This window comes from Aspergillus alliaceus (genome assembly GCF_009176365.1).
Source record: "Aspergillus alliaceus strain CBS 536.65 unplaced genomic scaffold BDW43scaffold_25, whole genome shotgun sequence".
NCBI classification, from domain to species: Eukaryota; Fungi; Ascomycota; class Eurotiomycetes; order Eurotiales; family Aspergillaceae; genus Aspergillus; species Aspergillus alliaceus.
The window spans coordinates 33,829-59,183 of NW_022474708.1; the positions used below are offsets into that span (position 1 = coordinate 33,829).

Here is a 25,355-nt window from a genome sequence, read left to right on the forward strand (position 1 = left end):
ACTCGAATAGGCAGCTCAACTGAGACATGCGTCAGGAGCGCCCTCGAGATTAAAAAACCACATTCTGGGAAACAAGCAACACCGACAGAAATGCAGCCCAGGTTCTAGACTGGAGAACACTTTGTTGCATTTTTGTCCCGTGCCCTGCCAGCCAACAATCATCCATTAGGTAACTAACGTAATTTGGTCTCAGCTTCATAGCGCTATAATCCAATCCAATCCACAATTTTTGAGCGATTTTCTGCACTGTCCCCCTGCGTCAGTAGCTCATCATTCATGTCGCCTGGTGTGGATCTTGAATGGAGACATCCTGGATAGTCTGCTTACTGATTAGGTTGGTATAGATAATTGCTTGTTTTTGTTTTTGGGTGGGAAGTGACCGAGGGGGTGTACTGTGTGAATTTTTTTCGGTCTACCATGTTTTCTTCTTCCATTTTTGCTGCAATTCTGAGTAGTGGGGGTGATGATGCAGGGTGATGGTGTAACCTTGTAACCCTTCAGCCCGTATATATTGACGCTATTTTATTTTATTTTATTATTTAATTTTTCTTTTTCACCAGAGGCGCGGTCTTGGCTGCAGGAGCAGGATCCGATGGTATGGGTTTCTTTTCGATAAATCGAAACTAAGCGTCATGGGAAATGGGTTGGAGGGCGGATTTGTTTGGTTGGGTTTTAAGGGGAAATGATGTGTTCTGGCCCCGGTAGCTGGCTGGGATTTTTTTTTCTCATTTCCGAATATGATGATACATACAGGATGGGGGTATATACATTTGGTGAAGCGTTGCTTTTTTTTTCTATCCCTCTCTCTCTCTCTCTTGTCTATAGGAAAAACGTAACCGGAAGTAAACGAGCTCCACGCAAGCCCGTAGAAGATACTAGATAGAGGCAGACTATGGGATGTGGATGCAAGAAACTACCAGTCGCCTTCACTATCGCTGCCGGGATACGCTTTCTTGCGTAGTTTCCAGAGGGATTTCTCCCGTTGCGTAGCCTCGCGTTGCTGGCCGCTATTGTCTTCGATCACCGTCATCCAGGGGACGTTACTGGCCCGTCGGATCCGGTCCCTGAGGATCGCGGAAATGCGGGCTTGCTCTTCTGGCTCGGGGAAACTTTCGTCGTCGTTATTGTCGGTGGTTTTGTTCTTCTTTGATTTCTCGACGGACTCTCGGTGGCGCCGTTCTTCGGCTCGAGCGGCATTGTATTCTTCGCTGATGGCCCAGTTGGGGTTGTCGAGCTGGCCCCGGACGAGAACGATGCCATGGCCCTGTTCTAAGGCCTCGCGGATGGCGGAGCCGGCGATAGGCGTGACGAGCTCTAGTCGCTGCGACGAGACGTCTATGGAGCGTACAAGGGCGAGACCTAAGGAGCGGGACGCTTTCGGGTCGAGAGGATTACTGCTCCCCGAGCCCACGAAAAGGTATGGAAGGTTCTCGGTTGGTGTTCGAGAGACGTTCGCATCAATGAAAGGGTTGATGGGTTCGCGTGAAGAGATGCCTCCCATGGGTGTACCGGTGAATTCATCCATATTGATGTCTCCATCTTCGGACTCGGCAGGACGGTTGTTGGTTAGAATTGATTCTTCGTTTTGTCCTAGAATAGCTTCGGGGGATTCCACGGCGACGACAGCAACAATGGATCCATCGAGAACTTCACGGAGCAGGTCAGGGTCGATCTCAGACCCCATAACCATGATACCCTTAATACCCTGCTTGGGCCCGGCGTAGTGAACATGGAATGGCCTCGTACGGGAGAGTGGCTGCTCTAACCACAGTGGGTTACTGAGTTCGGTGGGTCGAGTCATGTGGAAGTAAGATTGCATTTGCATGGAGCGCAACTGCGCGCTCGATCGGCTTACGAAGTCGGTTGGCTGGGACGGGAGAACGGTTAGAGGAGTCATGGCTTCCTGAGCTGCCTGGCCGAGTGGTACCACGACCTCTGTTGGGCCCTTCTCGCTCATGTATACGACATCGGATAAGCCAAGTGATCGAACGAGCCATGTAGCAACCTCTAAACCGAGTCCAAAGATCCATCCCGGATAGTTGATGATAAGTGGACATTGGGGGTAGGTGGCCAATAGGGTACGGTAGCGATCCATAAGGTCCATAGCAGCGAGCACGTAGTGATCAGGATCTTCCTTAGGTGATGTGGCTCCGATGTGGTGAGCGCGGATAATGGTTCCCTCTTGGGAATTTTCCAACGATGGATGAGAAAATGGAGGGCCGAAGACAGGTGACCGAAGGTGCGCTAGATATACTTGACCCATAGGAGAGAATTCTGGCTGGCCGGGATCAAGGTCAAGGAAGGCGACACCGTCGGTGTTACAATAATTCGTTTCAGTCTGCGGCGCCGGGCTGAGAAGATGATTCAGGAGATAACGACTGAAGGTCGATTTTCCTGAAGCCTTGGGACCACAGATCAGAGCCCGTAACCGGCCTCCTCGCTGAGATAGTAACCTGATAGCTGAGCTCCATTGCTTTTCGAGATGTAATGGCCGGATATGCCTTTTGAAGGAATCGTCCGCAGACGTATACAACTGCGAATAGCGTTAGAATCGCTGAAACATGGACGACAAAGAGACATTAACTTACCACCGAGAATGTCCTCTTAGCGGAAGACGGTGCATCCTTCAGTGTGACTTTGTCTGCTGAAGTATTCTTACCGTTCCATATCCGTCGATACAAAGGAGACAAATCCCGAAGGCGATAGATGCCGCTGTGGCATGACTTGACTTCAATCTCCGCTGCACCATCAACCCCAGATACACACTTAATCACTGGCAATGAGTGTGTAGACGGAGCATAGACTCGGTAGAGTCGCGGTGAAGGGTGTAGTTTCGCACCCATAACACTAACCACGCCGCGCTTCACCCATAGATCATAATGACCAAGCAGAACTAGACTCATCTTCTCCTTTATGCGAACGCATAGTGTGTCTTCGTCGCTATGGACTATGTTGCTCTTGTTCAAACGAGTTTTGGACAGAGGAAACTCTTGGACAGGGCCAGAGGTATCAGCGGGAGACTCGTAACTATAGAGCATCAGTATTTATGCCCAAGGGGGGATCTTGCAAGTTAAACCCCACCCATCAATGTCACCGCGAAGAGGAGCAATGCCGACGCCATTGTCGCCAACAATTGCATTTTGCTCTTCCATTTCTTCATCTAAAGAAGACTGGTTCTCGGGCTCCTGGGGTGAGGTGCGAACAGGTAATTGCTCGCTAGGCTCAGCTGAAGAAATCTTCTCCCTTTCCTCGATCGATTTACCAGCCTTCAAGCTTTCAGCCTTCCGTTTTGAGGGTCGTGTAGTCCGTATATTAGTTTCTCCGCTGGCAGGCGGGGTTGGCACCGCCTCATCTGATGTGCGTCGTGCTTTCTTCGACGGTGGCTCATGTGTTGTTTCAGATTGAATAGGTTTCGCTGCAGTCACAGCAGCTTGCATCTGCTGTTGACGAGCCTTACGCGCCGCAAAGGCGCTGACCGGAGCCGGTGCTTAAAAGAAAGTCATGTCAGTACGCTTCTTAGCTGGTACATGGAAAATGTAGAATTGCGCACCGGCCGCCTGTTTCTCGGCCTTTCTCTTCATAGTTTTCTAGGATCGTAATAAGAATGACTAGATACCTAGACCATTTGTTAGAGTCGTAAAGCCTTGGTGCAAGTCGTTGGCGGCACCTTTTTATTTGAGGCCGCGGACTTTGATTTATGATGGTCCGTGCTTCGTGGAGCGGAAAAAAAAATGGTTATCGCTCAAACAAGCACAACGTCGATATCTCTCAACTTGCAGAGGATTTCCGTTCAGTATTCTCTGATATAATCCGATCGGCAATCGCAGCTGCAAAATATTCAGCTCCAGAGACCGAATACTGTCTGTCGCATTGCGAAAATACACTTCTTCTCTGCAAGGCTTGGCATTCCGTATCGCAAGCTCCAATTTTTTTTCTTTTCTTCTCCGCAATCTTACTTCCCATTCAAACATCCTGCGAAAGACACAATGGCCCCCAAATCAAAGAAAGTAACTACGCCGAGTAGTGAGACCAGCAGCTCTTCTTCTCCCGAAGTATCAAAGAAGGCCGAGGTTTCCAGTTCGGAATCGTACAACAGCTCCAACGAAAGCGACAGCGATAATGACAGCGTCGCCTCCGAGACAAAGGGCAAGAAGTGAGCATTGGCTATACCGAGTTCCAAAACCACATCTAATTAGCTGCAAATAGGTCCTCCAAGGTCTCCTTCCAAACGCCGCAACCCTACAAGGCACCCTCGGGATTCAAATTCGTGAAAAAGCAGTCGCCCCCCTCATCCAGCACTACCTCCCTTCTATCCGACCTCCGCGGCAAGCAAGTCTATCACATCACCGCTCCTGCCTCCTTGCCTCTGTCGAAGGTCAAAGAGATCTCCCTGAGCAAGGTCATGAAAGGCGAGCCAGTCTTGAAGCATGAAGGTGTGCAGTACGGCATTCCTGCGGAGAGCATCGCCAAGGGCGATATGGGTGGAAAGACACTTCTTCTATATGACTCGAAATCTCAAACATACTACACTACTTCGACCAACGATATCCGGAGCTACCACGTTCAAGAGTTGATCAGCCTCCCCGAAAGATCCGAGGAGAATGATACAGTTTTGGAGGCGGCGAAGGAACAGATCAAGCCCCCAAGGAAGCAGCCCAAACACCTCAAAATGCGTTTCCGACCTGTAGGAAGCGAGCAAGCGCCAGCAGAGACTCTTGGAAGCAGCTCGGAAGAATCGGAGGGTGAACAGCCTACATTTAAGGTGCCTAAAGGATCGCATAACGAAAAGGAAGATAAGAAACGCAAGCATCATCAGACAGACGGAGGCAGTGCTCAGCCCAGTGCAGAACCGCGGAAGAAGTCTAAGAAGCATCAAGAGGACGGAATGGATGGTAAGGCAGAGAAAACGAAGAAGTCGAGCAAGAGCAAGGAAGAGAAAAAGCGCAAGAAGTCCGAGAAGTCTGCTTGAGGGTGGTTGGGTGAACTAGAATTGCGCTTGTTTTATTTCTCACAAAAAGTTTGAATGGTATTTGCTATGCATAAAGGCGTGATGATACCTGCATTGGCCTCGAGCTTGACGGTTTTTTCTTCTTTCTTCCCATTTTCCTTTCCCTTATTCTTTTCAATATCAGCTCCTGTACATAAGGTTAAAATGCAATGACAGCAAGGCAAAGTGACGATATGATCCCCTAGGTCAGATGTCACGCAGACTATCAATCGATGGGGCGGTCCCGAAGCCTGTGAATATAATCAAAGACATCGTCAAGGCGTTGTATAATGCATCTCTTATGTTAGTCCTTGCTCTTTTTCTTTTATCGCGCTCTTCTAATGTCTTAACGAGCTGAGACTCGATGATCTCGAAGACAACTCTCCACTACGTCGCGGCAACGCCAGTATCTTCAACATCTACGGTACGACCTAGACATTCAACGGCGCAACGTATCGATACATTGTAGCCACGAAGATAGCTACACAACGCCAGAACCCAGGGAAGCGTCGCATCTTCGTCAAAAAGATACAATAGCTGCACGTGGGGTAGAGCTACGACCTCTAAACATACTTTGCCCAACCGCTCCCGAGTGGATGGAAATGGTTGATATGAAGACGGGCGGTCTGATTCGCATGTCGATGTGGATGATGAGGGCCGAGAGTCCGGTCGGCGATAGTGTTTCCAACTGTGCTACAAATCTAATCAGCTGCCTTAGTGGGCGCTTCTTCCAGAGTCGCGACAACTATCAGAATCACTTTTCAGCTGAAGGGATTCGCCGAGAATCTCGACGAAGTAAAGTATTCTTTCACGCTGATACACTGGTCAGAACCCGAGCTCAGGGGGAGGTGTTGTAGTTACGGGCATTTCTCGTGAAGAGAAGGATGGAAGGTAAGATAGGCCATGACGCCAAGCGATAAGGGCTGGCAACCATGAAGAAGACGGGAACGCTTGGAGACCACGCTCGGCGTTTTGCGCGAACTGCACGGCGAGTTGGAGAAGGAAATCAGAAGATTAGAGGCGAAGTTTGGCGGGGAAACTTTCACTTTGAGGGTGATGCTGGAGTTACTCAAGGTGGAAGAGATAATAGATTGGTAGATATAAGGGGGTTTCGTGATTTCACGCCAGCGCCTCTATGTCCAATGGGTCCTCGTCTCTGATGCTGCGCCACCACTCGCTTTGCTGTACAAGTTCTCCCTCTTCACCACCTAGGAGAGACCAGTACTTCTTCAAAAACCACACTTTTGCCTCCCAACTGCGGTTGTCCCACGGAGTACCAGTGGAGACATATCCAGAAGCGACATCTCGATCCTTCTTCCCAATGCCTGCCCCTCCCCAACATACTAAACCAGAGACGGTATCGCGGAGAAATTCATCCTCGTCTACCTCTTGCCGGCGAAGGATGAGATTCTTCCGTAGCGTCCGGAACGGTAGAAGATCAATATATGGAGGGTGCTCGACAGTAATTTGTTCCCTGCTTGGCCTCAAGTCCGGCTTGAGTGTCTTGAATATCCTCTGCACTGTGCAGATCATGTTTTCCTTGACCGTGTCATCCGCTGATGTCCGGATTGACCGATAGAATGGTGAGGGAGATTCATCGGCACACATCATCTCCTCTGTAATGCCCACATGCATTCTGAGAGTATCTATTGCAGCCAAGGTACAGATCGTGTCCAGGCGAAGATGGTTGGCATATGGATCTGGTGAAGGCGAGACCACTCCAATCCTGAGTATCCTAACCTCGGTAGAGCTGTATGGACCGGGGCCGTATGTTTGTACCTGGAAATGTGGGCTGGAGCAGTTGCACTCGATGGTGGTGGTTGTCCAGCATCGATCAAGACCGTCTTTATGTTTGTTATGGACAAGAATGGAAGGATCAACATGTATTGGAGGAACCCATACATTCGGTGCCAACAAGGCAGTTTGTGATGTTGAGAATTGCTGGGTGGAGCCCGAGAGAGCTAGTGGGGATATATCTAGATGTGAGCGTTGTGCTGTATAATCCCAGATCGTAGAATCACAGATGTTTACTGGCGATAGGGTATTGTCTGAGAGTGTCAGGTGTGTTGTAGGGTCCCAGATGTTCAGCGCTGGTGTGTTATAGTCCGACTGTGGAATATGTTGTTGGAAGTGGGTGTCCTTGGGAGTGACCGTTAATGAAGTAGAAGTCGCTATGTCCGAAACATCACAACTTGGGATCAACTCAGATTGAATTGTGCCCGTCGTCGGCGCCAGCGATGCTGCAAGCGTTTCGAGAGTCTCTAATCGCTGACGGAGCTTCTCTCCTAGAAAGGAAACTCTATCAGTGTCTGCCCCTATCTATCTGTCTATTACCCGAGGTCACTTACGGTATTTACGTTGCGCTCGGATGTTCTGTTGTCGTCTTTTTTCTGGGTCACGACGGACGGATTTTCGCTTCTCCTTTCCCTTTGTTTCGCTCCGTGTTATTTCCTCCATTGTCTCGTGGTATTGTTCAAGGAGATGGATGGTTGAACGGACCAGGAAAGCTGGGTGGGACGGCGGTTTAAATTTATGGGGAACCCGTGGAGAACGTGATCGCCTTAACTCCCCACTAATTAAGTTCTAATTCTATAGTAACTTGAACGAGAGGCTCATAGCGCCGTCCAAAACAGTAAAATTCTTTGTCTTCCCTTTGGACCTATGGGAGCTGTTTTATGATAATATTGGGCAGTAAGTCAAAATACTCATATCTGAAGAAGACATCACAGCAAACAGGACCTATTAAATACGTATACCCTAGAAGTAAGACAGCAAGAGAACAAACAATGCCCACTCAATCTTAGTGACCGGCTTCTTAATCGTCGGAACACGATCCCACCAGTACAACACACATACTGCATGACTGTCAAAAACAATAAACATCCACATGGGCCCAGAGTTCCTCCAGATATCCGAGGACACCAATAACAGCGTCAGCATACTCGGTCATTTCAAGAAGCTTAATCACTTGGGTTATATAGTCGATCCTTTCTTGACGAGGAACGTAAGCAGGCTGGTGTAGAAGAGCAGAGCATTCAAGCGCCTCGCGTACTGTAACAGCACTTAAATGAAGATCTGGTTGCTGAGCATAGCCGGATTTATGTTGGAAGGAGTCATCACGCGGCTTGCCGTAGACGAGCAATTTTCCGCTAGTCACTCCCATAGTGGTACGCGTAACCAGGACTTCGACGAGCGTAGTATTTCTAGCGCCAGAGACACCCATGAGCGCTGTCAAGGACCCCGGTTTGACTCATCCATCAAATGTGGTCAAGAATCCTGCGATTTTCCTTTCCGCCCTTGATATCGAAGCAGACATCCTTCCACTGGAAGATTGCGGCCTGACGTTTGATCATAATGTCGTCTGAATTAGTTTACTCACAGTGACGCTGCGACCGCTACCCCCTTCAAGATCCTGGTCTGGCTTGCTTTTCTTCCGAGCTTTGTGTCTGCGAGGGGAAACGGAGGATCTCGCCAGGTTTACTAGTGAGGTAGCTAGCATTAGCTATTAGAGAGAGAGAGAGAGTAGAAAGGTTGTAGAATTAGTAAATAAAGATCTGCAGACATAGTATATGTACCAAATCATTGTCCTAGTAGGCATATGCCGCGTGTGATTAGGCAAGACACAGGTTGCACAGTAAAGAGAGAGAAATCGGCGAAGTGGGGTAGGATAGTGAAATAATGCTGGTAGGTGAATATCAGTTGGTTCTAATGGTCTTCAACATAGGCCATTTTGGAAGTCCTGCTAATTACTAGGAAGGTAAAGTGTCCCGAATAAAGGATTAATACTCATATTTTCTGTAGAGCAGAAAGAAATCGCTAGTACTAGAATATCACTTTATTAAACGTACCATGTAGCCCATAACTCTGCCATCACGCCTCAATAGCCCGTATACTTCATATGACGAAGGATACCCTTCAGGGCAGAGACCAAAATTCGCAGCGTCAGTCATCTATAACTAATCTGGAAGGGTTGGTATGTAGGAGCCACGTGACCGACGTAGCACTTTGCGTGCAGAGGAAGTGGCCCTCTAGACGGGTAAGTCAGGGTTACCAACCGTGGTGGTAGAGGATGAGCCCAAGTTGGGTAAAACCTCCTAGCGCTCTGCAGGATAGCATATTGACAAGAGGGCCATCATGTAGAATACCGTAGTAGGAAACGTGTGTATCTTGTGTCTGTTAAATTAGTAAAGTAGCCCCCCTTTCAATTCCGCCAGCGCTGACCAAGAAATGGCCATTATTCTCCCCTTACAACAATTCTATTGAACCTATCTAGTTTTGTTAGGTATAATTGATCGGTCCAATGTGTTTAAAAAGTTATTTTATGAGTGTTTTTATGCTATGGTTAAGCAAGAAAATAGAGTTGACTGCGGTCATTTTTGAGTCTATATATGGGGTGAGGATTGATTGATTGATTTAGTTCCAGGCCCACCAAGGGTGTCGATCAACCAGAGTCTAGCTTCTCCAATTAAGCATAGCCACTAAATCTCAAATATGGGGCCTTGTGGGCTAGGAAACTGGTCAACGATGTACCATAGCTCTTTCAGTATTACCGTAATATATTAATTAGTAGTAACAGATACTAATAATAGGGGTGACCCCTTAGATCAAAGAAAACGGTTCCAGGGTTATCATATAGCTGTTCTTCTTGACCGCATTCCCAGACCTCCAATTTACATTTACCAACAGGTCGGATCCTGGAGGCTGACATAAGCCCCTCAGGGACTGTCTGCGATTGGTTTATTGATCAACAGCAATCACATGCTCCGGGCCTAATTGGCTGCAGGGGATTGAGGCGAACAGCTGATATGGACGAGTGACGCCAGACTCCGAACTGCTACTTCGCTTCGTGCCTAGAAGTTACCCTGCGTCTCGTACGCTCGTCGACCGCTTCTATTTCTCTCATTCTTAAATCACGGGCCTCGAGTTCGATCACCATGTCTCTCTCTTCGTGATGACTCACAACTTCACTCGGGTCCTATTTTGATAACTCCTTTCCCAGTTTGAGACGGGCCGTTGATACTATTCGAACGGGCGCTTATCGGCTTGCGGACTTCTGGGTATTTCATCGTCCGTTTCGTCCCCCCCCCTGCATCATTTCCTTTAGCCCCTTTTTTTCTGTTTGTTTGCCCGTCTGGAAGGTTTGACGAGTTCCCGGTGACATAGCTAACATCTATGGTCACTCGTCTTTATAGTTTCTTCCGCCTTTTGTCACTTGCGCGGACAACTCATTCCCTTGACCTTATATACTCTTGTGACCTTCACTTACTGCATACTCGTACCGCCTGCTTGAGTCTTGTCTACTCACTTCTTTGCCGTCGTTTACGCTCTTTATCTCCCGTCTTAGACCCAGATGCCGAACATGAAACCTCTCCTGGAAGACGCAAAGCGGCGAGTGGACCGTAGACTCAGTGCAAGCAGACAATCCATATCATCTAGCCGCATATTTTCCACTGCCTTACCTGAGCGACTAAAAGACGATCATGATTCCCAGGTTGACTTTACCGCGCCACCTCGTGCAAGTGGTACTCGGGATGGTCAGCTACCCTATATGCACCAGTCCATATTCTCGATGATTGCCGCCGTCGGATCCAAATCGGATTTCCATGCGCGATTCGATGAATCGAGTGATAGTGAGGGTGAGGCTGAAGGACAAACCCAAAAGCAGCCGGGAAAAGCTCTGTCGCCATCACCGAAAGGGAGTGAGAATGATCCGCTTTCATCTACTCACAAACCCCAAAGTGTCCCCGAAGGAAGAGGACGTCGCCACCGGAGGACGATATCTGATAACAAGCTATTTCGATCTTTGAAGCCGAATGTTAGGAGCAAGGGGACTGAGTCAAGTATTAGCACCGAGCCTCCGACGAGCGATGAAATGTCCCCAATTCCCTCTCCCAGGCGGCCGCGCAGTGCGACTCCTCGTGCAGCTCCCATACTGAGTCGTATGGTCGAAGCACAGGCTCTCTTAGACAAAACGCAACCCGTAGAACAACCTTCATCGTCCTCCAATAAGGAGACAGACGACGTCTCTCAACAATCAGCATCACCACTGTCTTTTAGGCTGAGAGAAATGTTCGGGTTTGAGAAACCAGAAAAGGTACTCGTTGAGTATGCCTGCTCCCTACTACAAAACATCCTACTTCAGGGGTATATGTATGTCACGGAGGGACACATATGTTTTTACGCATATTTACCGAGAAAGTCTACTGTGACCATCAGGTCGGGACATCTCTATAAGCGTGGTCGGAAGAATCCGAAGTACAATCGGTACTGGTTTTCGCTCAAAGGAGATGTACTATCATACTATACGGATCCCTCTAGCCTCTATTTTCCTAGTGGCCATGTCGATCTTCGTTACGGAATATCTGCTTCTTTGACAGAGCAAAAGGATAAGGACAAGGAAGCCCGAGATTTTCAAGTCACCACGGATCAGCGAACATATTACTTTAGAGCAGACAGTTCAACCAGTGCGAAAGAATGGGTTAAAGCGTTGCAAAAGGTTATCTTCCGAGCTCATAATGATGGTGATAGCGTCAAGATCTCCTTCCCGATTACGAACATCATAGATATCGAGGAAAGCCCAATTGCTGATCTTGCCGAGACATTCAAGATACGAGTGGTTGAGAGTGACGAGTCCTACGCCATTGATGAGGTATGTCTCTCGTGACCGTATATCATGTCATCGCTAAATTCTGCTTTTAGTATTATTTCTCTTTCTTTGAATCCGGTCGCGACGCATATAATTTTGTGAAGGGGTTGATCAGCGAGAGCAGCGTGAAATCTTCTCAAATATTAGCGCCACCGCCTGAGCAAGTATCTCCCTCGAGTCGCTCTCGTAGGTCCCGGAATCGATGGTCGTTAAACAGTGATTTGAGTCAATCTCGAGGAAATGGGGTTATGAAAGCGCAACGGCGACGGAGCGCAAGCACCGGCCACGTTACCTCTCATTCCGATGGAGTGGGAATGTCGCCTCGAACAAGACAGCGGGATCTGTCAGATTCCTTTGTTAACTCCTTTGAGCAAGCAACAGATGCTTCGGCAGTCCTGCAGTCGATGACCGATACAACAGAGTCTGCCAGTCAGATCTTAAATCGAAGCGATGTCTTCCAGTCACCCACAATTAATACTTGGCAACGTTCTAGTGTAGACAGAACAGGTCGTCGGTTTTCAGACGAAACAGCACGATCGACACATGCCATCGCTGCTGATCCAGCGGCACTTGTCAAACGAAACAGGCAGGAAGTTCAACATGCCGGCAGTGAGTCTGACCAGGACACACAACACCCCTCTAAGGTGACTTCGTCTGCGCCAACCTTGAATGAGCTGGTGAAAGCCGGTGCATATCCTCTTCAGCGTGCGGCAGGATTCGCAGAGTACCTGAGAAACCGGTCGAGGCAGATGAGTACCCTTTTAGCAAGTGAATCCATGGGTTACATTGAGAAAGTCTCTGGGATGTGGGCTGGTGGCCGCAGACATTATGGAGAAACTGAAGGCATACTACCGGATGATCAGGATGTTGACCCTGAAGACAAGGAAGATGGTGTTAAGCACGGAGACCGTTTTCGTGCTCATTTCGCTCTGCCCTCAACTGAAAGGCTTCAAGCGACCTATTACGCATATCTCCACCGTGTCCTCCCGCTTTACGGAAAAATATATATAAGCCAAAGAAAGCTTTGTTTTCGTAGTCTCATTCCGGGAACTCGCACCAAGTTGATACTTCCGCTCAGAGACATTGAAAATGTGGAGAAAGAAAAGGGCTTCCGATTTGGATACCAGGGGCTTGTTGTCATCATTCGGGGCCACGAAGAGTTGTTTTTTGAATTCAATACAGCGGATGGCCGGGATGATTGTGCGGTCACACTTCATCAGAGCCTCGAGTCGATGAGGTTCCTCGTAGAGTCGGGGCTGCTAGCAGAGCAGGAGAAAGGTGAGATCGAAACAGCACAAGCCGAACATCGCATGCTGCAGGAAGCCAGGTTAGATGCTACTGGCGAACACGACTCGCACCAATCTCTGCGGGAATCATCCGAGCTCCATCCCATTTTCGATGATCCTCGTGCTTCGATTATCAATTTCAAGCCCTCGGAGTCATTGCGAATTACGTGCCTCACCATCGGTTCGCGGGGCGATGTACAGCCATATATTGCCCTATGCAAAGGGTTGTTAGCAGAAGGCCATAGACCTAAAATTGCAACCCATGCAGAGTTTGAACCATGGGTGAGGCAGCATGGTATTGACTTTGCCCCAGTCGATGGTGACCCTGCAGAACTCATGAGAATATGTGTTGAGAACGGAATGTTCACGTATTCATTCTTGAAGGAGGCGTCTACAAAGTTTCGAGGGTGGATTGATGACCTTCTCTCATCAGCGTGGGCCAGTTGTCAGGACAGTGATCTTCTTATTGAGTCTCCTAGTGCAATGGCTGGAATTCACATTGCTGAGGCGCTCAGAATCCCTTATTTCCGTGCCTTCACGATGCCATGGACCAGAACAAGAGCATATCCACATGCCTTCGCTGTCCCCGAGAATAAGATGGGTGGTGCGTACAACTATCTCACATACGTTATGTTCGACACTGTCTTCTGGAAAGCTATTGCGGGGCAGGTGAATCGTTGGAGGAAGAAACAGCTCGGGCTGAAGGCGACTACACTTGATAAGATGCAGCCAAATAAGGTTCCCTTCCTTTATAACTATTCTCCCTCCGTGGTGGCACCTCCACTGGATTATCCTGACTGGATTCGTATAACCGGCTATTGGTTCCTCAGTGAAGGGAGCAATTGGACTCCTCCGACAGAGTTGCTTGACTTCATCCATAGAGCCCGCAGTGACAGCAAAAAGATTGTCTATATCGGGTTTGGGTCTATTGTCGTGTCGGACCCTTCGGCTCTAACACGGACAGTCGTTGAGTCTGTTCAAAAGGCCGACGTCCGCTGTATCCTGTCGAAAGGATGGTCAGATCGACTTGGAGATCCTGCCAGTGCGAAATCTGAGATTCCTTTGCCACCGGAGATTTTCCAAATTCAATCCGCGCCTCATGACTGGCTTTTCTCACAGATTGACGCGGCGGCGCATCATGGCGGTGCTGGAACGACTGGGGCGAGCCTTCGGGCAGGTCTTCCTACTATCGTTAAGCCTTTTTTCGGTGACCAGTTCTTCTTCGGCACCCGCGTGGAAGATCTAGGCGTGGGTATCTGTATGAAGAAGTTGAATGTAAGCGTATTTTCGCGGGCTCTGTGGGAGGCCACTCATAGTGAGCGAATGATTGTCAAAGCTCGAGAGTTAGGTGCACAAATTCGAAGTGTAGGTATTATTGTTACCCTATCGAAAAACGGCTTAGCTAACATTAGACCAGGAAAACGGTGTGGATACTGCTATCCAGGCTATATATCGTGACCTCGAATACGCTAAAACACTGGCTCGACAGCGCTCAATTGTTTCGTCAACCCCATTCTCGCCAACGCCCTCCGCCAAACCTATGGCTGAGCAAGAAGAAGACGATATGGCTGACAGTGAAGAATGGACATTTGTCGGTGACGACACAGAAATTGATGTTTCGAGACGGCTGCGGGATCGAGCTGTGTCCGATGTTGATATGCTACCCGCGCCAATTACTAACGCGCCATAGGGTAACGACCAACGTGCAACAATACTTATTAGGTTATGACTTACGATCTGCTTATTTACCGGAGATACAGATGTTGCTTAGCTGCTCTGCTCGACCTTTACCCCTTTCTTATATTTACTTCCTCTTCTTCTTTCCCGTTCCCTTTCGAAGAGATTGCATGGGTTTAGATGGTTTACGAGGGTCTCCCCTCAGCTATTCTCCCCTTTTGCCGCTTTGCACCGTGACGACTGATGACTACCCCGGTAGTGATATACGCAGGGACCACTCTTACTAATACTGTTGGCCGTTCCCCTGATTATGACGGCGTCTACTTATATCAATTCCTCGTTGTTTATTCTGTGATAGACTGGTATAATGGCCCAGCGCAGGGGAGCATAATTTGTGAATTATTCTATCTGAGTTGATAATTGAAGGCACAGGTCTGATAGAGAGCGAGCATTACACATTTCTATTTTGACCAAGATATCACTTTTTGTTGCTTTCCCGCCCTGACTAGGATATATGCAAATCGAATAAATGAAGATATTTTTTAAACCATAATCGACACAACCATGAAAACTGACTTTAACCACCAGGGGTTCTCTTTCCTGTGGTGTCATCATCATCGTCCCCCTTACCCTCCGCCTTGTCTTTCCGACGCTGCACCACATCCCAGTTATAGACACGAGCCGTAGCAACCTCCATCGTCTATAACAAGTCAGCACCGAATCACAAATAGTCCGCAACATCCCCAAACAGTATCTCAACCCTGCCGAGGGGCCCAAAAAGAAGGAAGGGGAGATAAATACCGTAATCTGCTCCCTCAAAAACTCCAAATCCTCATCACAATTAGCCAGACTAGTCTCCGCCGTCGCCAACTTATCCGCCAACATCGTCTCCGCCTCCCCAATCGGATAAGCCAACATCACATTTGCCCCAAGCCAGAGATACACCTCCTCAGTATCTGCAGGGTTAACCGTCGCGCGCGCATAGAGTGTATCATTCAACTCGAAATTCGTCTCCAAAGGCGCCCCATTGCTATCTTTGCGCAATTTAAGAAACCTGACCATTTCCAGCGTCTTCTTGATATCCGGGATTTTTTCGCGAAGGCCCGCGGCGCGGCGCTGTGTGTTGACTTCCATGAATTGGTACTTGGAGATCATTTCTTGGAAGGAGCGGAGCGTGGGCTCCACGTCGGCGCGTGTGGAGACGTAGTCGGAGACATTGTCGATGAAGGGTGCAGAGGGGATCCCGCGAGGGTTTGTTTCGGGTGTTATTGTTCTGTGTTTAGGGGTTTATTGTTAGTTTGTGAGCTTGTTGTGGTTGGTGGTGAGGGGAGGAGAGGGGTATGGGTGTTTTTGAGAGTTCTTTTTCTTGGTTTCCATTGCGAGTTTTGAGGGTGGGGTTAACTTACGGGGATTTTTGGGTTGCCATTGTGGCGTGTCAGACTGGGTTGAAGTCTGACAGGAAAGAAATTGGAAGGAAAGAGGGAAAAAGGTATTGAGGAGTGAGAGTGATAGGAACGTTATCAGAGATGAGGCCGTGAACGCTGAGAGGCCCATGTGGGGGAGCATCTTACCTATTTGGGTATGGTGCCGGTGCCGAACTGTATTCAGCTTTCTGGTGGCTGTAGAGCCAAATTTGCTTTTATCGATTTTATGTTTATTCTACTCTTGGAGAATTGTGGGCTTGGGGGTTTTGTTGCTTTGGCGATTGGGGTTACCTGGGTGTTGCCAGTGGCTTGCAGTACTCTTACTATAATTATTCAGACATTGTGAAATATACATGTTCACGACTACTACACATTTACTGTCACTCTATTCCATAGATTATGCCATGAATACTAATCGACTTTTCTGGTTTCTTTAGATCTAAAGCTAGATTCGAGAACTGGATGCTTTGACATTTGCATTGTTGCCATATTATTAGGCAAATCTTCAAGCATGCTCATATCAGGATTCCAATCTGCATACTTTGGCAACAAGCCATCTACCTATCCTATCCTAGTGCTTGAAAAGACACAGAAGAATACGTGCTCCTATCAAAGAACCTCAGACAGCCACAAGATAACCAAACAGCTAACAGAGATCTCGCTGTTACCCCATTGCTCATCTTTCATATGCACATCAAGCAAACGGCCTACCTAACAATTCCAAGCAGCTATAGTCCTCGAGCTACAAATCGATCTCATTTAACGGTCTTGCCACATTGGCTCTCCAGTGATGCATATTAACAGGATCTTTTCGATACAAGCTAAACTCGAAGAACCTGTTGTGCACAGTACACACTTCAACTTTCTGTAACTGCCATGGCTTATCAGCAATAGCGTCTCGTAGAAAACACCACATATACCAACGAATTCAGCTTCTCAAAGTTATTATCAATGAGCTACCGCTCGCTTGCCTCGGTGAATCTTATGTCTGAGAAGTCTCGACGCACAATGAAGTATCTCCTGCTCTCCAACGGCCCGTAGTTTACCTGCTTTACCCGCTGCACTACATAGCCGGGAACGGGAGAAGAGTCGTATTCGTTAGAGGAGGCTTTACTCATCACAACCGAGCGAACCCAGTGCAGAAAGCCTTGAAATTTTCTCTTGTTTTCTAGACTTGCGGCCGGTAAGGAGTAATTTGGGAGCAGCAGAAGAGGGAGGTCGGGGTCGAAGCCATTGCATAGGGTTTTGAGAAATATAGATGACGTACCTGAAGAAACGACGAGGAGAATGGGGAAGCTATAAGGAGAGCAATTAATCTGGGAGAGCAATAAATAAGGCATAGTGTACTATTTGAGAAATTAGTCTCTGAAAACAGCAATCTGAGCTCTAGGACGTGTATGCTTGAAGCTTCTCAGACACATGCAGACCCAATCATTTTGAGGCCTCCCATAATGAAGCCAACCTGAGGCATCCACCAACCCTAATAAATATAGATAGCTTCCCTTCGACATCCAAGTTTCCCTTTTTTTCCTTTCCTTCTCCAGGGCAGTGGTACTGCCACTCGCCCACTCTTTTTGGATTCGTTTCTATTTGAATCGTTCTGCAGTGTCTTTTCTCTCCCACCTTACACATCTATGTGGAACCGTTTCCTCGTTCGACGTACTTTGAGCTACATCCTACATTCCAGGTCCTACTACCTACTTGTTGGAGTAATCATCCGACAAAAGAAAACAAAGAGTTGAACCCTTATACCCGGAGTTGTAACTCCTATACCGAGATCCAGATCAGATAGTGTAGGTTAACTACCACAGGTACTACTACATCATTATCACAAAGCACCTTACGGAACTGCCGATCCTCGTTGGCTCGATTCTACTGACCGGACGGGTCCAAAGGCACTGTCCGAGTTAGATGATTCACTCCGTCGCTCGAATCAGGACCCCCAGCCCCAGGGTTCTAGACAAGCTCAACATTGGGGAGGAGAGCTGGCACAAGGCAACTTCGATTTACCACAATTCCTTTTGAACAACGTTCGCCCCAGAAACAACAAATTGAGCCCGCATTACTGTTGAACCTCTTGTCTCCAAAGGCAGGGTACGTCACCCGATAACCCACGAACGGACTCCCAATCGCAGTCGTTCCAGTGTGTCCGACGCCCTAGAGTTTTTGACAAAACCTTTCAGCCCAAGTGAAAATCAATGGTCGTAGTGGGAATTTACAAGCTATTTATTGACCCTCCAAGCCAGACCTGGATCGACATTGTGATACTAAGCACAGGGAAGGAAGCCGTAATTTCCTTCACTGTCCGCATCATTGGTACTCTACTTCACAGGTGCAACTTGGGCGCAAGAGTAAAAAGGGGATGCGATCTGATAATCTTCAGCGACATATGAAACGTCACAAGGCTGTTAGAAGGTGAAAAATTGAGAGACTGAGAGACCTTTCCACCCAATGGATGACAGAATATACCATTTCATCATATAGACCATTGCGGACTCCCCCAAGAGCACTATCATTGGGCTCTATAATCGAGTGGCCTGAGTAGGGAGCGAGGGATGACGATTTGAGTGGCGACCTTCTGTGTCTAGGGTGAGGGGATCAACATGAGTATTGAGAACTTACAGTTGCTGCAGATTGGACTCATCTACTTGAAGGCTCTTAATCTTCAGATCTTGCTAATTAAAGCGAGACTGAGGATCTTGGTTAAATTAAAAAAGAAGTGAATAGAGGTACAAAGGGAGGGGTTACGTTTTATTAAAAAGCACATAATGGTTATTCTAACGGAAAAGCTCCTATACTAAACAAAAACAGTGGCTGTCCTAGACCACTGTCAGGGTTAAGTTGAGGAACTTTAGGTTCGCATCTTTCTGACTATATCCCTTTTATCGGAAATGCTCGGGCGGATATAAACCTGCTCCGACGTGTCCCGACCCAATAAATCTGACCTGATCAGTGCTGGCTCAACGTCTACAACGCTACTTACTATAGCACTAACCATACACGCATGTCACCAGCCAATCCGAGATGACCACTATTAAAGCTAAATGCAAAATCGCCTGTAAATCCTGCAACTTGCGCCGGGTCAAATGTGATCGGACTGAGGATACACCATGCACATTTTGCCGACTAGCCGGGCAAGACTGCCAGCCCATTGTCTCAAGACGTGGAAAGTACGTTTGCCTTTCGTACCTCTCCTATATAACGGAAAAAGCGTCAATGAGCTTAAACGGTCTAGGTACAAACGAAATTATAATAATCCTCTGGGTACTCAGTCAGCACTTCGTCGGTCTTCGCGCAAGCAGCAAAATGAAAGTAGCTCTAGTGCAGTATCGGGAGAAACATCCACAGGCATGGCCGTCACTGATTCTAATAGCCCAGCCATTGGTGACACGAATACTACTCCCGATACACAAGCGTGTGGCTCTTTCATCCCTCAGCCCAGCGTTCCATCACAGAGGCAAGATTGTCAATATTCTTCGACGCGCTCGGACAGTAAAGTAGTATACTATGGTGATTCTTTCAACCTCGACTATATGCTGCATCAGATGGGAGACCCTTTGGGAACTGCTCGTAATGGTCGCACATGGGAGGACACCATTGAGCACTTATACTTCAACCAACTAGGCCAATCAACAAAAGCCCAAATAGAAGAGCATTCTCAAAAGGAGCGTCTAAATTTGAGAGATATTGGTGCGCTGAAACCTTTCGAGAAGAATGTCAGTGACGACCTGATTAGAGTCTTTTTCAGGGTGTGGTACCCTCAATGTCCCATCTTTGATCGAGCAACCTTTCAGCTCAAGTACGAAGCTGGGAGAGTCTCGCCGCTGGTTCTACAGGCTGTATATTTTTTGGCCCTCAGTGTTTGTAACGAGGCGATTTATAAGCGGGCTGGGTTTGAAAATAGGTACCTGGCTACATTTACATGTTATCAAAGAGCGAAAGCGCTATACGATACAAACTATGAATCCGACGCCATAGGGACTCTTCAAGCGGTCTACCTGTTGTCTTTCTGGTGGGGAAGTCCGATGGAACAGAAGGACATGTGGCATTGGACTGGTGTTGCAAGTGCTTTGGCACAGTCTCTGGGGCTGCATCAACGGTTGGTTTAGGATGGCACATGCTTGGGGCCGACTGACGCTTGTCCAGGAAGACTTATGTGGGTTTAAGTGAAATGAATAGAAGACTTCTGAGGCGTATTTGGTGGACGATCTATGTACGCAACTCTCTGTGGAATTCTTCCATCTGCTGACTTAGACTTGGAGGCCCATGACATCTCGGTAGCACTTATGCTTGGACGGACTCCGCACATCAACGATGCATACTGCAGCGTAGAGATGCTGGGTGAGGCTGATTTCGAAACGGACGATGGCCTGATTAACGTTGATTTATTTGGGAAGCCTACACGCGAAAGTCAACTGTTCAATATTTACATAGCTGAATTGTGCTCGCGAAGTATGCCTTCCTAGTTATGTTTGTCGGCCGAAGGTATGCTAACATTGCAGAAGCCAGCAACTGTTGGCTGAGCATATCTGGGGCAGATGTCAATAAATCAGAGAGTCTTAACACCCTGGATCCTCTTACAAATTGGAAAGCTTCCCTTCCCAAGGAATTACAACAACAAGAAGCATCAATTTCTGAGGAAAATGGTTTTTGGGCTTCTCTGATTAACCTAACCTACTCGTAAGGAATAACAAACTGTACACGCGCTGTCTCTAACAAACCCTTAGCACCATGCGCATCCTATTAGACCGGAATGGTTTCAATGATCCTGACAGGCTGAAGATCGGAACAGTTGTGTTTGATGCAGCAGTGCAGATCGTGCGAATATTGGAGGATATTGTAACATCACAGCTCCTACCCTTTGCTTTGGGGCGTAGGTATGCTTCCCAAAAAATAGTTACTATGCTTAAGGAAGCTGACAGGTTAAGTCCACCGGCTGCTTTCGCCGCGCTCTCGGTTCAAATTGCAAACATGCGTGGATGTCCATCGCATGTGGTTGATGTTTCAAAGCATAGAGCCCGTCTCTGTATGTTTATCATAAAGAGGCTGCAAGACCACTCCCCCCCACTCTTGTGGTACTATCGTCTTTTCGTCCGCCTATTGCATAGCATGGATTGTGAGATTCCGGGAGAAGAAAGTCAAGAAACCTCTGCCCAATTTGCCCGTCACGATCAGCGCATACATAGCCTGCCACTACTTACGGATACTGTCCTTGACAACAATCGATTTGAAGAAGACTTTCCACCAGGTTCTGGAGCTAATCATAGTGCCAATGACCAGCTATCCGGCGATCCAGCGTTTATCGATTTTGGCCTACCTGGAACGGCGGGATCGTTTATGTACTCCAGCTTTCTTAACAGCGACCTATTTGACGGGGCATCAACCGACATTGGAAGCCATATATAGCTTCGATTCGTGTCTTTCATAAAACCATATTAACGCTACTCGAGCGCCTCGATGACAAGTTTTATTCGACCCCCACTAAAAACTGTCTAAACAAAACCCATGGCTTTACTGTACATACTACACAGATAATATACAAACACACTCACCTCCGATACCACATCCTCGTCACCTTCGTCCTCTTCATCTTCTTCTGCAACTGAAAAATCGCATGCATCAGAGCCTCTGACGTTGGCGGACACCCCGGCACGTAAATATCCACAGGAACAACCCGATCAACCCCCCTTACCACGCTGTAACTATAATAGTAGTACCCACCGCCGTTGGCACAGCTCCCCATACTGATCACCCACTTCGGATCCGGCATCTGATCGTACAACTGTCTCAACGCAGGCGCCATCTTGTTCGTCACTGTCCCCGCAACAATCATGACGTCGGCTTGGCGGGGCGAGGCTCGGAAGATTATTCCCAGGCGGTCTTGGTCGTACCGGGGCATGGATACATGCATCATTTCGATGCCGCAGCATGCGAGGGCAAAGGTAAGAGGCCAGAGAGAACCTTGTCGAGCCCAGTTGATGAGTTGATCGGTTGTTGTTCTGTTACGGTCAGATGGTGCTGTTGAGTTAGGGGTGGGAGGGTGTAAGTACAGGATATGTTGGAGTTTCCCGGTCTTTTCATCTCTTGTGTGGGCGATGCCCTGCTCCTGAGTGGGGAGCTTGGTTACGGTGTGTGGGTTCCAGGTTGATGATTGGCGGGTTTGTCCTGTTCTGAATGCTAGAAGGTTTGACGTATCACGGGCTGAAGTGGTATAGGCTGAGAGATTTTTCCATGCGTGGCGACGTAGTATATGTAGGGGTTTCATCCTTGCGGTCGTTGCGGCTCCGTTGAAGCCCTAAGCACCCTGGTGTTGATGAAGGGTCGGTGAAGGTGTGAGTTATTGAAGAAAGGAAATAAAGAAAAGAAGAAAAGAGAGAGCTATGTATCCTACTAGAAAAAGATTCCCTACAAATTTATAAAATTCATGTATATATCGCCGATATGCCTGCTATCGCGGCAAAGTCGGCGATATACATACTACGACCCATATCGGCGATATGTCGTCTCGTATAAGGTTTTAATACGAGGGTTTAATTGCACAACTGCATACTTCGGGAGCTCATAATTCAATAATATTTGTTCACTTCGCATCACTAACCTTTGCTAGTTCCTAAGCTATGGCTAGGGTTATTTTGACTCTTAATACTATATTTCTCACTCCACGGCTACGAGACAGGGACAGTAAACCCCTAACACAATTTTGATATGCACTCTACACCCTTATCATAAATATGTCGAAGTCATCGGTGTCCCGTTCTTACTTAATGGAGTCGTCTTGCATTAATGATTCAATATACAGGACGAAGAAAGACATAAGCCAATAATATATCTATCCCACGTCATGCGTGCGGGGAGACAACTGTCGATCGCGGGGACAACTTCACCCTTACTCTCACGACATCACATCCACAAAGCAAACTGAATGCCAAAACATCAATAAAATGGCCGCATACCCTCGTCCAGACTTCCAACGCCCAGAACTAAGCTGGATATCGCTCGACGGTCCGTGGGACTTCATCTTCGACGACGCAGACAACGGCCTATCACAATGCTGGCACCAGAAGGGCCTCCCCGCCACCACAACCAGCCACACCAAACGCCAGATTCAAGTGCCATATGCGTTCCAGACTCCCGCGTCGGGAATCGGTATCCATGAGGCTCACGAGGTGCTATGGTACGAGCGTACGGTGAAGGATATCCGCACGGCGGACGAACTAGCCAAGGGCAATCGACTGGTGCTTCGCTTCGGCGCTGTCGACTATGACTGTACCTTGTGGGTTGATGGTCAGCTGGTTGGAGGGCACCGAGGTGGCCATGCTCCGTTTGAGATTGACGTGACTGATGCCTTTGAGGTTGGGGAAAGTGCAGCATCTACTCGGCGTCTGACTATCCGGGTTAGGGACTCGCCGTCGGATCTTAGCCAGCCGCGCGGGAAACAGTATTGGGGGCCTGTTCCTGATAGTATCTTTTACACGCCGACTAGTGGGATCTGGTTGTCTGTTTGGTTGGAGAGTGTGCCGAAGATGCGACTGGGGGGTAGCAGCGATGGTACGGTTCTTCGCTCGGATGATATTGATAAAGGACAGCTTCATGCGCGGGTCGTGGTGCGGGGTCGCCTGGCAATGGCGAAAGCTCAGGTCGAGATTGAAGCGATTCTAGCGGGCGTGCCCGTGAACCGTAGGAGGCAAGATCTGCCACAGGACAAGGACTACGTGAGTCTCGATATGGACATGCATGTGCCGGATACTGCTTCGCTGAGGGAAAGAGCTCCTTTCAACGTTGACGGGTGCTGGCATAACGGGGTGGCTCTTTGGGCACCCGAGCATCCTATTTTGTATGATCTAACTCTGCGTCTGTATGATGCCTCGGGTAATCTAGTAGACACAGTCGAGACCACAACAGGCATGCGCAACGTTTCCTGGAAGAATGGCGACGGGACTTTCCGTCTCAATGGGAAGCCTCGATTCCAAACTTTGGTGTTGGATCAGGGTTATTGGCCGGAGACAGGCTTAACGCCTCCCTCGCAGGAGGCACTGAAGGCTGATATCGAGATGGCGCAAAAAATGGGCATCAATGGATGCCGCAAGCACCAAAAGGTGGAAGATCCCGTCTTTTTTTACTGGGCGGATAGACTAGGATTTCTAGTGTGGGGTGAGATGGCGAATGCCTACGAATTTAGTGATGACTATATCTCTCGGTTCAACAGTGAGTGGGTAGAAGCTGTGAGGAGGGATATCAACCACCCATCTATAGTGGCTTGGACTCCTTTCAACGAGAGCTGGGGATACCCTTCCCTGAAAGATAACATCGAGCAGCGGAACCATATCCGTGCGGTGTATTACTTGACTAAGTGCGTTCTTTCACTCCCTCCATAACTCCATTTCTTCCATGCAATAAGCTTATCAGATATGCAGGACACTGGACCCCACGCGACCCATCAATGACAATTGCGGCTGGGAACATGTTTTGACAGACTTGACAACCTACCACGACTACTCGGACCACCCTGCGCTCGCTGCCACCTGTTCGGACTTCACCAGAGGTATTCTGGGACAAAAGTCGAATCGCGATATGTTTGTGGGCCCTATTCATTCCGCTACCTCCCAGCCTTTGGACTCCGGTACGCATCATACGCCTGGTGCCCCAGTGATTTGCTCCGAGTTCGGTGGAGTAAATATTATTCCTACGAAGGGCACCGCCGCTGGCGAGAGGGACTGGGGGTATACCACGGCAAGCGATCCTGAGGACCTCCTTAGCCGCCTTGAAAAGCTGGTGATGGCTGTCGTCAAGGGAGGCTATTCATGTGGCTTGGTTTATACTCAACTGTATGTCCCCATCTGTTTCCATTGTTGCTTCCCCATACCACATGGTTGAATATGTGGTGCTCCTTCTGGGTAGCAGAGGACTACGCAGTGTGAGGAGCCTAACGGCTAATTATTGAGGCAGATGTGACATCGAGCAGGAGGTCAACGGTTTATACTCGTATGATCGTAAAGAGAAGGTCCCGGCCGCCAGAGTGAAGGAGATCATGGATTCTGCTCACAGATACTATTATGAGCATGTGGCGCCGAAGTGAATCCCGAATAATGAGCGGTGGGTACCAATTAGCTTTGAATTGGACACGGAGATGGTGCTGTCTTGAGTCGTATATTAGATAATATGTACTCCGTACATACATGTCGAATGCCACCAGACGAGTTCCCAACATAGTTCAAATCAAAATGGGAGTTACATTCTTGCCAAGACAACAAAAGTATCACCCAACTTAAAATGACACACTAGACCCAACACAGTATAGACAGTCCCGTCACCTGCGGAGTTCATTAATTCCATAC

The 25,355-nt window shown here is 48.3% G+C and overlaps 9 protein-coding genes across 9 annotated transcripts; 4 read left to right on the plus strand and 5 right to left on the minus strand.

The window, feature by feature from the left end:
• Positions 1–898: 898 nt before the first annotated feature.
• Positions 899–3,623, minus strand: grc3 (putative RNA processing protein Grc3). The gene is made up of 4 exons (XM_032048989.1): positions 3,551–3,623; positions 3,082–3,487; positions 2,589–3,027; positions 899–2,533 (listed from the first exon to the last, which is right to left on the minus strand). The coding sequence occupies exons 1-4, from the start codon at positions 3,579–3,581 to the stop codon at positions 914–916; spliced, it is 2,496 nt and encodes an 831-aa protein (XP_031899685.1). The 5' UTR covers positions 3,582–3,623; the 3' UTR covers positions 899–913.
• A 175-nt stretch (positions 3,624–3,798) lies between these two features.
• Positions 3,799–4,985, plus strand: BDW43DRAFT_277684 (DNA-directed RNA polymerase I subunit RPA34). Its single transcript, XM_032042090.1, has 2 exons — positions 3,799–4,153; positions 4,207–4,985. Exons 1-2 carry the CDS (start codon positions 3,987–3,989, stop codon positions 4,967–4,969), a joined length of 930 nt encoding a protein of 309 aa, XP_031899686.1. The 5' UTR covers positions 3,799–3,986; the 3' UTR covers positions 4,970–4,985.
• A 552-nt stretch (positions 4,986–5,537) lies between these two features.
• On the minus strand, positions 5,538–7,465 carry BDW43DRAFT_96672 (bZIP transcription factor). Its single transcript, XM_032050782.1, has 2 exons — positions 7,336–7,465; positions 5,538–7,272 (listed from the first exon to the last, which is right to left on the minus strand). The coding sequence occupies exons 1-2, from the start codon at positions 7,442–7,444 to the stop codon at positions 6,107–6,109; spliced, it is 1,275 nt and encodes a 424-aa protein (XP_031899687.1). The 5' UTR covers positions 7,445–7,465; the 3' UTR covers positions 5,538–6,106.
• A 174-nt stretch (positions 7,466–7,639) lies between these two features.
• BDW43DRAFT_277687 (uncharacterized protein) lies at positions 7,640–8,309 on the minus strand. The gene has a single exon (XM_032042091.1). The coding sequence runs from the start codon at positions 8,208–8,210 to the stop codon at positions 7,854–7,856; it is 357 nt and encodes a 118-aa protein (XP_031899688.1). The 5' UTR covers positions 8,211–8,309; the 3' UTR covers positions 7,640–7,853.
• Positions 8,310–10,138: 1,829 nt separating this feature from the next.
• On the plus strand, positions 10,139–14,802 carry atg26 (UDP-glucose:sterol glycosyltransferase). The gene is made up of 3 exons (XM_032050783.1): positions 10,139–11,636; positions 11,687–14,284; positions 14,337–14,802. The coding sequence occupies exons 1-3, from the start codon at positions 10,338–10,340 to the stop codon at positions 14,607–14,609; spliced, it is 4,170 nt and encodes a 1,389-aa protein (XP_031899689.1). The 5' UTR covers positions 10,139–10,337; the 3' UTR covers positions 14,610–14,802.
• A 285-nt stretch (positions 14,803–15,087) lies between these two features.
• Positions 15,088–16,082, minus strand: BDW43DRAFT_96708 (tubulin-binding prefolding complex subunit PAC10). The gene is made up of 3 exons (XM_032050784.1): positions 16,003–16,082; positions 15,398–15,869; positions 15,088–15,296 (listed from the first exon to the last, which is right to left on the minus strand). Exons 1-3 carry the CDS (start codon positions 16,020–16,022, stop codon positions 15,174–15,176), a joined length of 615 nt encoding a protein of 204 aa, XP_031899690.1. The 5' UTR covers positions 16,023–16,082; the 3' UTR covers positions 15,088–15,173.
• A 2,921-nt stretch (positions 16,083–19,003) lies between these two features.
• BDW43DRAFT_96759 (transcription factor domain-containing protein) lies at positions 19,004–21,497 on the plus strand. The gene is made up of 8 exons (XM_032050786.1): positions 19,004–19,190; positions 19,256–19,332; positions 19,399–20,119; positions 20,167–20,233; positions 20,283–20,472; positions 20,526–20,700; positions 20,748–20,897; positions 20,949–21,497. Exons 1-8 carry the CDS (start codon positions 19,045–19,047, stop codon positions 21,424–21,426), a joined length of 2,004 nt encoding a protein of 667 aa, XP_031899691.1. The 5' UTR covers positions 19,004–19,044; the 3' UTR covers positions 21,427–21,497.
• Positions 21,498–22,389, minus strand: BDW43DRAFT_96739 (NuoB/complex I 20 kDa subunit family protein). The gene is made up of 2 exons (XM_032050785.1): positions 22,071–22,389; positions 21,498–22,019 (listed from the first exon to the last, which is right to left on the minus strand). Exons 1-2 carry the CDS (start codon positions 22,283–22,285, stop codon positions 21,569–21,571), a joined length of 666 nt encoding a protein of 221 aa, XP_031899692.1. The 5' UTR covers positions 22,286–22,389; the 3' UTR covers positions 21,498–21,568.
• Positions 22,390–22,594: 205 nt separating this feature from the next.
• On the plus strand, positions 22,595–25,209 carry BDW43DRAFT_96761 (glycoside hydrolase family 2 protein). Its single transcript, XM_032050787.1, has 3 exons — positions 22,595–24,370; positions 24,435–24,845; positions 24,967–25,209. The coding sequence occupies exons 1-3, from the start codon at positions 22,962–22,964 to the stop codon at positions 25,094–25,096; spliced, it is 1,950 nt and encodes a 649-aa protein (XP_031899693.1). The 5' UTR covers positions 22,595–22,961; the 3' UTR covers positions 25,097–25,209.
• Positions 25,210–25,355: the final 146 nt, after the last annotated feature.

Excerpts from the sequence above, each read along its gene's own strand:
- BDW43DRAFT_96759 (XM_032050786.1), top strand. The coding sequence starts at position 19,045 with ATGACCACTATTAAAGCTAAATGCAAAATCGCCTGTAAATCCTGCAAC. Across the intron at positions 19,333-19,398 it reads GCGCAAGCAGCAAAATGAAA|CCATTGGTGACACGAATACT; the intron begins GTAGCTCTAGTG and ends CTAATAGCCCAG. Across the intron at positions 20,898-20,948 it reads CCCTTTGCTTTGGGGCGTAG|TCCACCGGCTGCTTTCGCCG; the intron begins GTATGCTTCCCA and ends TGACAGGTTAAG.
- BDW43DRAFT_96739 (XM_032050785.1), bottom strand. The coding sequence starts at position 22,285 with ATGAAACCCCTACATATACTACGTCGCCACGCATGGAAAAATCTCTCA. Across the intron at positions 22,020-22,070 it reads GGGAAACTCCAACATATCCT|AACAACAACCGATCAACTCA; the intron begins GTACTTACACCC and ends TGACCGTAACAG.
- BDW43DRAFT_96708 (XM_032050784.1), bottom strand. The coding sequence starts at position 16,022 with ATGGCAACCCAAAAATCCCC. Across the intron at positions 15,870-16,002 it reads ATGGCAACCCAAAAATCCCC|AACAATAACACCCGAAACAA; the intron begins GTAAGTTAACCC and ends CCCTAAACACAG. Across the intron at positions 15,297-15,397 it reads TTTTGAGGGAGCAGATTACG|ACGATGGAGGTTGCTACGGC; the intron begins GTATTTATCTCC and ends GACTTGTTATAG.
- BDW43DRAFT_277687 (XM_032042091.1), bottom strand. The coding sequence starts at position 8,210 with ATGGGTGTCTCTGGCGCTAGAAATACTACGCTCGTCGAAGTCCTGGTT.
- atg26 (XM_032050783.1), top strand. The coding sequence starts at position 10,338 with ATGCCGAACATGAAACCTCTCCTGGAAGACGCAAAGCGGCGAGTGGAC. Across the intron at positions 11,637-11,686 it reads AGTCCTACGCCATTGATGAG|TATTATTTCTCTTTCTTTGA; the intron begins GTATGTCTCTCG and ends TTCTGCTTTTAG. Across the intron at positions 14,285-14,336 it reads TAGGTGCACAAATTCGAAGT|GAAAACGGTGTGGATACTGC; the intron begins GTAGGTATTATT and ends ACATTAGACCAG.
- BDW43DRAFT_96672 (XM_032050782.1), bottom strand. The coding sequence starts at position 7,444 with ATGGAGGAAATAACACGGAGCGAAACAAAGGGAAAGGAGAAGCGAAAA. Across the intron at positions 7,273-7,335 it reads CCGAGCGCAACGTAAATACC|GAGAGAAGCTCCGTCAGCGA; the intron begins GTAAGTGACCTC and ends TTTCCTTTCTAG.
- BDW43DRAFT_277684 (XM_032042090.1), top strand. The coding sequence starts at position 3,987 with ATGGCCCCCAAATCAAAGAAAGTAACTACGCCGAGTAGTGAGACCAGC. Across the intron at positions 4,154-4,206 it reads TCCGAGACAAAGGGCAAGAA|GTCCTCCAAGGTCTCCTTCC; the intron begins GTGAGCATTGGC and ends AGCTGCAAATAG.
- grc3 (XM_032048989.1), bottom strand. The coding sequence starts at position 3,581 with ATGAAGAGAAAGGCCGAGAAACAGGCGGCCG. Across the intron at positions 3,488-3,550 it reads GGCCGAGAAACAGGCGGCCG|CACCGGCTCCGGTCAGCGCC; the intron begins GTGCGCAATTCT and ends CTTTCTTTTAAG. Across the intron at positions 2,534-2,588 it reads CTAAGAGGACATTCTCGGTG|TTGTATACGTCTGCGGACGA; the intron begins GTAAGTTAATGT and ends CGCTATTCGCAG.
- BDW43DRAFT_96761 (XM_032050787.1), top strand. The coding sequence starts at position 22,962 with ATGGCCGCATACCCTCGTCCAGACTTCCAACGCCCAGAACTAAGCTGG. Across the intron at positions 24,371-24,434 it reads GCGGTGTATTACTTGACTAA|GACACTGGACCCCACGCGAC; the intron begins GTGCGTTCTTTC and ends TCAGATATGCAG. Across the intron at positions 24,846-24,966 it reads GGCTTGGTTTATACTCAACT|ATGTGACATCGAGCAGGAGG; the intron begins GTATGTCCCCAT and ends TTATTGAGGCAG.